The sequence below is a fragment of the Neodiprion lecontei genome, chromosome 7 (assembly GCF_021901455.1).
Source record: "Neodiprion lecontei isolate iyNeoLeco1 chromosome 7, iyNeoLeco1.1, whole genome shotgun sequence".
Classification (NCBI taxonomy): Eukaryota; Metazoa; Arthropoda; class Insecta; order Hymenoptera; family Diprionidae; genus Neodiprion; species Neodiprion lecontei.
This window is the reverse complement of record NC_060266.1, coordinates 24,662,221-24,675,860: the sequence shown is the minus strand read 5'-3', so window position 1 is coordinate 24,675,860 and position 13,640 is coordinate 24,662,221. Positions and strand designations below refer to the sequence as shown.

At 43.7% G+C, this 13,640-nt stretch overlaps 1 protein-coding gene across 3 annotated transcripts in view; it reads left to right on the top strand.

Moving 5' to 3' along the window:
* Positions 1-13,640, top strand: part of LOC107225112 (hemicentin-2) — a 165,269-nt gene that overhangs the window by 103,692 nt on the left and 47,937 nt on the right. For all 3 annotated transcript variants that reach the window (XM_046744780.1, XM_046744781.1, XM_046744779.1), the window contains exon 6: positions 12,353-12,475. In XM_046744780.1, coding sequence (XP_046600736.1) covers positions 12,353-12,475 — 123 coding nt within the window. The remainder of the gene's footprint in view (positions 1-12,352; positions 12,476-13,640) is intronic.

The following is a 13,640-nucleotide window of genomic DNA, read 5'->3' as shown; positions in this document are numbered from 1 at the left end:
GAGAAGAGAGGAAGAGAGAAGGTGGAGGAGGAGGGGAATCCCAGTTGGGTGTGTCGCAAAGTCCCACAAAGGCTATTTTCGGACGAAAGTTTACCGCTCCTCTCCTACACGCTTTCTGCAAGCTCAGCTTTTGCTGGGGGGGATGGAATAAGGGGATTAGCTTTCGCGGGAACAAAAAACTAAGAGGGGAAAGTCGGGCAGGCTAGGCTTGTCTGAGGCTAGATTATGCGCTTTACCGGGATGCTTAGTAGGTACGAAACCCTCTCGAGTCTCCCCTACCCACTACTACCACTACTACTACCACCTACCCACCTTCGAGGAGAGGGAGGCAAGCAGACGTAAGGTGGTGGAGGGACGTTTTGTCTCTCCTAATCCCTTCCCGCCTACGCAACCTAATGGCCGGGATCACTGACTTTTCCGCCGGCGTCATAAATTTCTACTAACTTCCGTTACCGGTACTCGAGGCTACTTCCGGTGCCCCCTCCTTTCCATTCGCTTCAACGGACTTCTCCATCTGCACCTAGAAATCGACGACCACGATCTCGTGGTCAATCGATTTAACACGGATAGCTTGTGTACATCGGGTGGAAATTCGCGTGGTAACCAACCAACTCATTGCAACGTGAAGAAGAAAGAAAGTGTGGAGCTACTGCCGCGAGATTACCTTCATCCGGCTCTCTCCTCTCCTCTCTTTACGCTGCAGTCACGAGTCGCAAGTCCGCTCTCTGCTCATAATTGACTTCCTTTCAACGGCGCTGAACCTCCTCCTCTCTTCTTTTTCCACCCCAACCTTTTTTCATCAGATTCATTTTTCGCCCGCCCCACCATATCCTTCTGGTTGAGTCAGCTGCTTTTGAATGCTGCGCGAATGCGGGTGAAAAATTTTGCAATATTCCGGTATACTTTATGATATATCTATACTTCGTGCCTTGGAAAAATGACGGGAGGAGCAACGCCGCGTTTCCGTGCCGTGTCTCAGTGCAGGGTGTAAAATACCCTTTTTGGGATTTTAATTCGTACGAGTATAATTTATCGCCTTGCTCGCTCTCTGAGAAAATTATATTTAGGGATGTATAGATGTACGCACAATAAGAATTATTTCCACTTCACGATGGGGGAGGTGGATATTTTCTGTTTTAGGATATTGTACGTATTTCACTATATTATCTGCTTCATCTCATCCCCTTTGCCTCTCCCTTAATTTCGCCATGATGCAACCGCAGAGATTCCTCCTGGGGCGAATGTCGAGATGAGGAGAATTGTATATGTAATATATTGTATACAATATATACATCTCACCTCGCGATTCACGATTCACTCGAGTAATTACGCCAGTCCGTGAGACACACCTGTGCTAACTGTTTCCTGTATTCCGTATTCAAATACCTGTCAAACCATCAGCGAGATTTGATCCAGACGGTGGGAACTGTATGCAAATACACAATGTACAGGTCATGGTGTATAAGTATACGGTGTATTCCAGGAGAACTCTAACGTGAGGCAGTAGGGTGTTCATTTTTTGATTTGTCTTTTCTTTTTCAGGTGCCACTTCAAAAATTCATACATAAAATTATTTAATATTTATATTGATAATTGTCGTTAAACTTTCCAGTATTTGTCACAAATTTTTCGAGTGACGCCTATAAAAAATTAAGTTAAAACATGAATCACCCTAGTGAGGAGGAGTGTAGCTTGGTTATCGATGGAAATAATTCTCTATGTTGAAAAGATTTGAGAAATTGGACGTACGAATATATATATTGGTCTCTTAATGTAATACTTTTATAGGTACACGACGAACGAAATGCGTTTGTTTTTATTTCAATCGTTGTACTTCCAGGAGTTCGATAACGTGATTGTAAATTTGCGCAATCCGCTGCTAGAACGAACCATCTGCTCACGGCTCGGATTCTATACGTAACACTGTCTGCAGTTTACACCGTTGCCATTATTTGCGCAAGCGGCAATCAATTTCGTATACACGTACACGCCGAATGCGTTGGGGAGTAGCCAGGCCGTTTACTCAGGTACATCCGGCGGCCCTCCGGAGGTAAACAATAAAGGTCCGAGAGCGTAGGGTGGTGGACGTGTATATACGTGTAGGTCGAGTATGGGGATCCTGTCACGTGTTGGACTACACCGCGTTTGGTGGGTTAAAACTTGGACAAAGGGTCGCGGGAAGGGCACGTAGACGCGAACGTGCAAGTCCCATCGGGAGTGGAGCTCCGGACCGAACTGGTAATTGATTTACAGGCCTCCTCCGCACAGGAGAGAAGCCTCGGAGACTTGCCGCGGAGGAGATGGTTCGGCGTTTCTACTCCTCGTCGTCGTCGTCGTCGTCGTCGTCATCGCGCGACAGCTGCCCGGACCCGAACATCCCCCATACCCTCCCTTCCAGAACGAGAAATTCCCGGATAGCTGGTAGTGGTGGTGGTGGTGGTGGTGATGCCGGAGAAGGAGCCCGCAATCAAAAAGATATTGTCCCGAGGAACTTTGAGTCAGACGAGTCGCGGTGTCGATGCGAAGAAAAGAAGTCGCTTACGGAGGTTGGTGAACAGAAATGGGGATGTAGCGAAGGCTACATTTCGAATAGTCACCGTTCGAAAATGATGCATACCCAGAAGAGATTTTGTTGACTACTATCTTGACGCTGCCGTCAGACACTGGATTTCATTAGAGACGTGTACAGAGCGAGGCTTCCTGGGTGGTTAAGGTAAACTCAGAAGCTAGTCAACTGTCTTTGCACCATGGCGATAGAGGTGCTGGTACAGTGTCGCCGCTTCGGGGCATTCGAGACCCGAAAGGGTCCGGAGTTTCCTAATCACGTCCGACCGTTAACACCGAACTATTACTCGAGTTTAGCAGTCAGTCCCCTTTTCGCACTCCTTTATAAGCTTATCTCTTCGAAGAAGAAGAAGAAGAGTCTACCGTCTTCAAGAAGTGGGATAGAATAAACTCTGACGGTGTTGTTATCTTGGTTGGTTTTTTCACCGACGAACAAACTAACCGGAAATTTGTGGTGGGCATTGTTTTACTATTTTACTATTATCTCGAAACGCGTATTTTACTCGTAGTTTTACTCTCATATTTTGCATAGTGTAAAACCATCCTTGGCAAATTCCACTTTCTTTGATAATTTCAAATATGGTCCAGTCTTGTACGAGAAAATAACTTCCCGGAGATCAAAGAAATTCCACCCGCATCATCTTCTTCTTGTTGTTCTTCTTCTGTTCTGCTTTTATTATACTTTTCATGCTCCTACGCTTATGCTTATCCTTATCTATGGTATGTATATGTATATAAAGTATAATACTACTCGCTATCTTATAATTTTTTATTCACACAAAAGTGGACATGTGAAGAGAAGGGGCGATTCGTTGGATGGTCTCGAGTTGAAAGCTGACGGATGAGAAAGGAGACGAGCAACGAACAGTGGTCGTACAGGGTAATAGGGGGTAGTTGTGTTACGGAATTCTCCCGGTTGTGTTGATTTTACCTTGGAAAGGTGGTGGGGGCTCGGAGGTGGATGGGGAAAGGGTGTTTGCGCCCACGTCCAACTCGAAGTGGCTTACCTCGCGACGCGAAAACAAAAGCAGGTTACCTTTAAATCACGATAAAGCACCCGGTACACGGGACGAAAAGGCGCTGAGAGAAGGGGCGGAGCGACGTCGACGGGCATATACCCAGATAAAAGAGTGTAGGTATATGTATAGAGGGGCAGCGGGGGTTGAGACGCGTGCGCCAATCAGCCGGAAAATTAGGTTACATAAACATCTTTGTTCGCCTTCGCTGCCTCCGTCCTCGGCTTCCACCACCACCATCACGATCGACATTTCTCGACTTGTTCGCAGTCCGGGTTTTCGTCGGTGATCACCGTCTCTTCACCACCCGGTCATTCCAACAATCCCTTTTCCTAATCTTATCTTCCGAACTACGACCCTTCGGCTCAGTCGCCGTTTCGCAGTTGGAATTTGACCCCCTGATACGGTCTTCTTCGCCACGGGTCGATAATCACCGAGATTCTTATGCGTTCTTCTTTGTCCGGTTCTCTTTGAAACTTTTCTTAAGTTCCTGAATTCTGGATGAAAACAAGAGTGTTTCTTATTCTGGTACAGCACCTTATCCTTCTGTTTGTCAAAAGAACCTTTCAGAACAACGAAACTCGTGGCAATACTGATATGGAGAGTCGTAGTTTATCACGGTGTGTCCAGTGGTCCTGGAAGTTCTCGAGTTCCTGGAAATTTCCTTGAATTTTTCTTACACCCTGGAAATATTCTATTTTCAATGTCCTTGAGTCACCTGAATATGTCTCGGTGATATTCTTAAATTTGTTACGAATTTTTCATCGGACACCACGTATCGTACCGTTCGATCAGACAGAGCCGTGAGGCGGTTCCCGTTAACAAGCAACGCGGTTTATCATGATGGAAAATTATTCAAAGATGATCTCTGCGCAGGAGGATATTATACTCTTGTGGATATTACGCCGCGTTATTGTGATATAGAGAGTTTATCCTTGTGACCTGTGCCCCGTCAAAGGAGGTTGGGCTTTCCAGTTGCCTCGGCAACCTCGAGGGTCCCTCCTTGCCCTAACTTTCAAGCACGAACTCTGCCGCCTGGCTCGGTCTCTGGCTTCTCTCGTTGCTCCGTTAACAAGGAGCTAATAGACCCCCCTTGTAATAAGCTTCGTTAATGTATAGACCCGCCGCTAAACAGCTTGAACAATGTACCGGCCTAATATTAAATACAGGAATTTAACAACGAGCGGGCTGAATGTGTAGTGGTGGTTGGTTTACTGCTGGACCAGGATCAACCGCGTGCTACTCGCGTATACGAAGAGAACCGGATACCTACCGTTTGGATTAGCACGAGTGTTCGTCCTCCACCCGCAGCCCCACTTCACTTTCCTACTTCCCCTTTCTTTCCCCTTCGCCCCTCTATACCTGCAGTCTCCAGGGGTCGAACGTACTCCCTCGATGGATTATTTCGCGCGAAAAGATCAAACGATTCGCGATCCAGGTGTGGGAAATTACATAGCCAACGAATACAGGTGTACCTGTACTAGAATCACCTACCTACGTGCCCCGCACGAGATGATATTTTCATTCCCAGTCGTACGTCGTATTTGCTTTTGAAATTTTACTTTTTCCTCCATTTTCTACGTCAAAGAGACTGCTGACGAGAGTGGATAAATCTACGCAAGTTCCGAGTGCGGGGAGGTGGTGAAAAATGAAATTTTAAATAATCCGTATACAGCGGTTCCAACGTGCGCTGAAGTAATATTCCAACGAATTGAAATCATCCTCGTATCGATTAATGTTGATACATGCGCGTATAATGACGTGATTCGAAAAAAGTAGCGATATTATTCATCTTCTTTTTTTGCGTTTTCACATCCTGTACGTGGTTGCGAAGTATAATCAAGTCGATCGATAGGTTAGACGTACGTTTTTCATTACATTTTCATTTTGTTTTTAGTAATATTTTATATGAAATTTGCATATGATATTTACTCGTGGCTCTCTTCGACATGGGAAATCATCTAAAACGTTAGAAAATTCGATTTTGTAAACATCGACTCGACTGCAGTGCAGAATGTACAATTTTCACTATTATATGGATGAGACATACGGGTTTTAAGAATCCTCTGGCTGTACCTACGTATTTGTTTGGAATATAAAAGAACAAGAGAAAACAAATGCTTGGCGCGTTGAATGAAACTTTAAACAATGCGTGTATTGTACGTATTGCAGGTATTATTACATATATACACAAACAAATGCGAGAAGATTATAATTAATCATTAGGAAGCCGGGGATAGGTCGACAGTATGAAGTTAAGAAGGAGCGTCATAATTAGCTGTTTAGCAATTAACCTGCCTGAATTAAAATAATAATTCATTGCGAGGGGTAGGTGTATTATATAGCAGGTAGTATTACCTGTTATACAGAGTGAGAGATAACGGCGAGGGGCGAGAGAGGGAGGAAGGAGCGACGGTCTTGTATTAAATTTAATGGCTAGGTTGTGAAACAATCGTGAAAGCAGCGAGTCGTTTTCAACCTTGGAAAGACTCTCGCGTCTCATCCCCCTGTTACTCTATAGTTGCGAGAGGGAGGACGAGAAGCTAATCTCTCTCGCTATTTCTCTCTTTCTCTCCGGATGAATGGCGTCGTCGAGAAGAGAGGAGAAGAGAAGAAAAAGGAGAAGAGAACGGAACCGGCAAAATGAACTTATAGTGGCAACCGCCCACCGTAGCCACAATGACACGGATATGACAAACAGCGGTGGCTACATGGAGAAAACCAACCTCCCGGGTATCTTCCTTCACTCAGCGTCGTTTTTCTCCTCTTGGACGGGGTGAAGACGAAGGATGCCGTACGAGCCGTCTCTTCGGTTGGAAGACACAACCTCGCAATTCACCCCCGACCGAGTTCCGCTCGTCTTAATAAGGCGGCAAGCGATTGTTTCGGTAAACGGTGACGAGGAGAGTGACAACGACGTTGAAGTCGAGAGGACGCCGAGCTCGGCTTCACGGTGTAAGTCAGATTTAATATCCTTGAGACGCCGAGACGACGCCGTCTCACTTCCGTACCGTTCTCCCGCCATCATCGTCACGCTGATAACGATTATACCCAAGGTTGCAAGTGTGTAACGAGAATTTCGACGTTACGCGCAAAAAGTGATCATTTTCTAATGATCGCGGGACGGATCGTCGTTGACGAGTATAAACATCACCGGTTGGAAGGTAAATTTATGGAAGTTTACTCAAAGCCTTCGGGAAAATTTTACAGGTGGTTTGTTGAACCATCTCCTCGGGCGTTGGAAATGAACTGCTAAAACAACAGCACGGATATAACTTTGAGATGGTGAACGTCAGTTTCACGGCTCGATCATCTGGCGTACGAGGTACTCCGAACATGTGCAGGTTTCCAGATGCACGTTTGATTTCTGGTTAGCTTTGCCTAGAAGAATCGAAACTGTACCTACTACCCTCAGCTTTCAGCTGTTTGGTACCAGTTTCAAAGCACTCGGTGCCTCTCTATACACACGTTGGTGAAAAAACGATGATGACGATGATGATGATGATGATGATGACGATGATGACGATCCAATGTCATCGTATCGCGGTTTGTACCGTGTAAATTGTGGTCGACATATGGTGGCATTCCAACGGTGTATCTTTCGCTCCGTTTGAAACCTAAATCCCTTTGAGGATTACCGCAGTTTACGTGTCGAATGGTACAACCTGCGGTATGAGTTCCCGTAGGCAACGACACGTGTAATTCAACGTTAATATGTAGTGGTGAATAATTATTTATATACCAGCTTGATGCTCATGCTCATGATATAATGTACAGCTTTCTTGGTTAATTCACTTGAACCTTTTCCAGATAGTCCTTTGGTAAATGTGGCGGCATGGTTTTTTTTTACTTCAATCTTGCGTTAATATTTATACTCAATTCTTAGAACAAAGAATAATTTAGCGTTCAATCAGCGTAATTAATTAGTTGATCGAATTGGCTCATAACTTGTAATACCACCTTTCAACTTCGGTAGAGTGTTTCTCCGTACCTGTGATCATTTGTCGAGTCGAGAGTCAAGAGGGTGCAAATTACTGCCTGATATAACTTGTACCTTTCGAGCCAAAGTAAACTCGTTGGATATTAATCAGCTTATATACCTCGAAACTTACGGTTATGACGCGATTAGCGAGCGGTTTCGTCCTTTCGTCTGATTATATCACAGTGTCGCAGTATCAGATTCGTATTCTCTGCTAGAACCGACCTCGTACAAGTATTCGCATACCAGACTAGACTACTCTGTAGAATAATCCCTTGGTAAATAATATCAGCGTTGCTTTTGTTAAGGCTGAAAACCCTCCTGCAACCATTTAGAAACGAAATTTCGAACAAACTGAGAGAAGAGCAGGTCAGATCCGGGCTGCGTTTTCAACGAGGAGTAGTGAGCTGTCACGTTTCACCGTGACTTACATCCCTGGCTTTTCGAGATATAGCTACAACTGCACAGGTTACACAAACCTCCCAAGAACCAGCGCAGGACGTCGACTATAACCAACATTTTGAGCAATATTTCTAAGCCGCCGGAGGGTTGTTTGGCTTCTTCCGTTTTACTTCTCCGCCTCCTCTCCTTGCGGCCTGTAACGTTCCACCTACCTACCCATGTACTTACCTTATACCTCTTATATTACTCCGCGTATAAACGTAGACCATGATGTAACGCGCTGCGAACTTGGTGTGTACTAAACACTCGTGAGTGTGCGAAATGTCGCCAAAGTTGTGGGTTTAATATGACGTCGTACCTTATACTTGCGAAGCTTGCAACGGTTTAACCGCGTTCATATCAGACCTGCACTCTTGCTCCAAGGTAGACGCCGTACTCTCTTTCTCTCTCTCTCTCTCTCTCTCTCTCTCTCTCTCTCTCTCTCTCTCTCTCTCTCTCTCTCTCTCTCTCTCTCTCTCTCTCTCTCTCTCTCTCTCTCTCTCTCTCTCTCTCTCTCTCTCTCTCTCTCTCTCTCTCTCTCTCTCACACTTTTACCGCAGGGTGAATGCGTTATTGGTTTGATCGAAGTTGTCTCCCCCTACCCTTATCACCAAGCGAATCAAGAATTTGATGGAAATTGGCGGTTGTAGCGAGCGAAACGAACGAGGGGCTTCGGCAGTAGCTGGAGCTTTGGAGTTTCGGTAGTCCGAAATGCCTGTTCAGAACCAAACCGAATACCGCCCTCCGCCCCTCCCGGAGTTGGGCGTCGAGGCGTCAATTTCCGGTAATTCGGAGCTTTTGATTAAAGCGCAAAATCACTTCCCCCGCCCACCTCTTCTTTCTCCTCTTTCTCCGCCGCGTCTCCGCGTGAAATTGAAGGTGCCGAATTTTAATTCACCTGCAGGAGATGAAAAATAATCGACAGACTGCGAGCTGCGGGACATGATTGATAGAATATTATACCAAGGGGTGCATGAGAAAAGTAACGTGAGACTTGTCTGGAGAACGATAAAACGCTACGATTAACTGCTAGTCCTTCGAGAGAAACGGGATTTATACATGAAAAAGTTGGAGCAGACGAGAGAAGAAAAATTAAAACAGCCCAAGTCGAGCAGCACTGTAAAGTCGTCTGCGGGGTTGGAGTAAAGTTGTGCGTACAAGTGCGACTTACTTGGAGTACAGAAGTGTGTAAGAACGGTAAGATTAGCGAAAGAAAAAATAACGACAGTGGGTTAAGGGTGATTCGATCGAAACTGTTCCAAACCAATTGTTCGATTTGCGTATTGATGAAATATTTTTAAGCATTTGAAATACTTTCCTGAGCTATTTCAAGTTCAGGTTCGATTCGTACAGTGACGACGAACGATAGGCACAAAGGTCAGTCACTCCTCCAGTGCGGCCCTTCATTAATTTACGTACCTTGACTGCCATGCTCTCGGTACGTGTGAGTAAATTGAATTATAATTTATAATAAAGAGAAACGTTGCCTCGGCTCCCTCTCAGTTCAACCCCAGCACAGTAGGTTATTTCTTCGCTGCAGGTACCAGTGGAGGAGGCGCGAGGTTGTAAACAACAGACCCAAGTCGAAGAGTTCCTTTGCCACTTTTAACGACCCCTCAACCGGCTCCGCTCCTCCTTAACGAACAAAGTTCGTATCGTTCCAGACCCTCCCCGGCCTCGCATTCACCATTCTCCATTCACCGTTCACCATCTAAACCCTGGTTATTAATCCACAAATTTAAACCCCGCTGTGCGTAAGTACCGCGTAAGCGACCCCCCCCCCCCACTATTTCTCTTTCTCTCTCTCTTTCTCATTACCTCCCGCGTGCAGCAATGTAGGTACACGTCAAACATTCAATATGCACTTAGGCACGTGCGTGTGTATGTACATCGGGGTGGCTAATTTTACAACTTCTTTTTTTTTCTTTTTTTTTTATTTCAAAGTGCTACTCGAAATATTTACGACAAATACTGGGAAAAAAAGAAAATTGTCGTTAAACTTGGAAGAAGTAGGAAAATATTTAGAGGTCGTTACCAATTATTGTAATAGTTTTTTTTTTTTATCTATTTTAGTTTATTTTAATTTTTTTTGTATCGCGGTTCAATTTTACGACAATCTTTGTTTCTCAGTATTTGTTACAAATGTTTCGAGTGGTGCCCTAAAAGGAAAGGAAAAAAAAAGTTTAGAAACGAACATGTACAATGTACGTGTATTGTATATGTGGCAGCGGATGCCGGGATCTCTCCGCACGGACGGACATCGGTTCAAATTCGATTTAAATTGCAGGGTATCTGGTATATACCTATTGTCATGTTATACATATATGCATATACATATAGTAGGTTCCACGTTGAATCCGCATCGACGTGCCGCGGTTCGAATTCGGATGACAGCCCTTATCTGTTGGCTACCGGATGCGGATGATGCTTTTTTTTCCCCCCCTTTATTCAGATTTTATTTTCTTTTTTCTCCCTCTTTTCATCCAAATACCGTAAATGTTTTGAATACATACATACGTGAATCTGTCGTCGGCTTGTTGCAGAACTGCGGCGCAAGAGTCAGAAAGCTGCCACAGGTTGCAGTCGCCTTTCCTATCTAAACTCTGGTTTAATTAGAAATTTTGTTTAACTTTACGGTACGTTATGCTTGCTGCTTCACACATGCCGTACACAGAAGGTTTAATTTCTCTGTAACGCGTTTGCAGCGTGCGGACGTTGAAAATTTAATTACTTACATGCTTTTGAAATTCTCAAATATATATACATATAGTACACTGTACAAGGGTGTCGGAATAAACGATCGGGGGATCTTTTTGCTGCTGGATTTGATCACGTATAAATTAAATTCAAGATGTAAAATTTGTCGATGTTTTTCTTTTCTCTTTCTTTTAAAGTACGGATTGAAAGAACGAAAAAAATCTCTTCCTCCACCCATGTCACGTTCCATTTGTTCTATTCGTTAAACCGTAATGAAATTTGTATTACCAGTTACAAAATCTGATCATTTTACAAAGCACACTAATCGAGGAATGGAAATGTGTACGTAGAGTGATTTCATTTCTGAAAGCTTGTCGTCAGTTGTTCAAAATTGATAAGAACGAGGAGGAACCTCTTTGAATAAAGTCAGGGGCCTGGCACGTTGGTGCTCTGCCAAATGAAAATGGGTGGTTTTAGGTATGTTTGAATACTCGAGACGACGAGGAGCGTGGATGCAGCTGAGCGAGGATGAGATTTGGAAAAGGTACACGACTATTCTCGTTCTCATTAAGCGATCGGAGGTCGGCCGTCAGTTGAGACAGGAAAACGCGCCTTGCCTTGAGTTGCCGTGGCGTGGGTGTCGCGTTATTGTTCGCTTTGTCTTGTATTCACGTGGCACTGCTGCTGCTTCTGTTTCTGTCTCGGAGTCGGGTAGCAGCTTTCATTAGGACGGGGGACATTGTTTCCTAACCACTCCATAAGGTATTACGATCCCTGAAATGTGCCGACCCGGGATATAAGCTTGAATTTATATTAGGGCGGTCCGTGAAAAGGTCATTTTTGAGTTTCGATCGGCTCGCTTTCAGAATCGGCATCACGTAATTTAAAAATAATTCTCTAATTTTTTTAAATTTCTATCACGACTTTAATTCGTGCCCCAAAGAGGGTGGACATCAAATCTACCCAAGGGATTTTGATGAAATTTGGTTTAGAGGGGTTTTTTATGATCGCTGATTACGAATCTGAACTCAAACTTTGAAAATTCAAAGTGGTGGATCCAATATGGTGGACCCCAACTCGAAAGGCACTTGATATTGCCGTGTTGAATACACCGTTTTAAATTTTGTAATTTCGAGTTCATATTTATAATTAGCGATCTCAAAATTACCCGATGATCGGGTTTTATCGAAATCAAATGACTTTGGATTTCGCTGCACCATATTTGGGACACGGGTTAAAGTTGAGATGAAATGATGAAAAAATTAGGACATTATTTTTGAATTATTTGAAGCTGATTCGGGGGGCTCACCGGTCGAAATTCAAAAATGTCCTTTTTAAGGACCACCCTAATCTATATAATATGTATAACTTTTACGATAATGTTCAGGTGTAGTGGATTTTTTATACGAATGAATTAGGTGTAATTACTTGTTGCTGTTACAACTGATTTCCAATCTCATTCACGGTATCGATGATCGATGGAATAATTCTTTGACTGTTTTGTACCACCCCGCGCTCATTCTTCTTATACAACCCTCCCCTCTTGTGTTATTTTACAATCGCGAATCTTACGTGAGCTTCGCAATCCTTCAGACAACATTGCGACAGACACGTGAAAGTAATTCAAACGACGTTTCTGTCTTTCTTGTTTCAGATACACCCTCTTTCGCAATAACGAGACTACCCGGTTTTGGGATTCCGATCGTCGAGGGTATGTCGATCAGCCTGAAGTGCGAGGTGGATAGTAATCCGAGTAGCGTGCCCGTCTGGCAACGTGGTAAGTTCCGAATACGACCTATAAAAACATACCCACCGAAACGGTAAAGAAATACAGGGTTTGTACGCGCGGCGAAAAACCTGGACAACCGGGAAATGTCAGGGGATTTCGAAAATAATACTGGAATTTTGAGTTCATGGAAGAAGTAAACTCGTTTTTATACAAAGTGCTGTCGATCTTGAGAAATGAAAAAAAAAAAAAAAAATTGTACTTCAAAGTTTTATTTCGTCGAATCGCTTCGTACATTTTACGCGTACAACTACTTTATACCAAAACCTTCTTTCGTTTCTTTTTTTTACGTGAAATCGCAGGCTGTTGTTTGTAAATTGACAGTCAGACGGTAAGTCGTTTGCCAGGTAATATCGAAGGTGTTTGTATTAACGTGTAAAAAAAGAAGAAACAAAAAAAAAAATTGTCGTTAACGAGCGGCAATACTTCGTGAAAGATTACCGGACGAAATCATATTTTTAGACTGAAACACGTGAAAAATGTCCGGTGATTTCCAATTCGAAAAAGCGTACGAACCCTGAATTATTACATGAATGGAAAAAAATGGCGAAGAAGAAACGTCGACGACGGACAAACGAGATCTCATCACACGTGCTAAAAAGTATGTAGCAGGTACATGCAAGGGGTCGAATTGCGGTTGAGCAAGTCATAAAATCGACTCGTAAACTCTCGCACGAGCGGAGACTCGTTTAATAATACTTCTCTCCTTCTTTTTCTCTCCCTCTTTTTCCCACTCTCTTTCTCTCTCTCTCTCTCCTGGGATTTAACTTATTCATGTATGCGCAATCTGTATATTACGGCACATATGGCGTGTCGAATTTTCGAACAGGATTTCATATACCAGCAGCAGCAGCAGCCTGCAGGCAGATGAAACTGTTTAATGATTTTCGAAGCATATTCAGTTTATATATTGGGGAAAATGAATTTTTGACACTGCTGATATTCGCGATCACTTTGTACCGAAACGTTGTTCTACGGTATAGTCGTGCCAGTTAATTATTGCGCGTGAAAATGGTGGTAAATAAAAAAAAAAAAAAAAACAAAACATTTTTAACCGCGTCGATGCCGGAGTGTAACATAAAACCATGCGAAATTGCCAACTCTGGTAAACTAAGTTAAAACCGATTACCTACGGAAATAAAATTTTTAAAAAAAT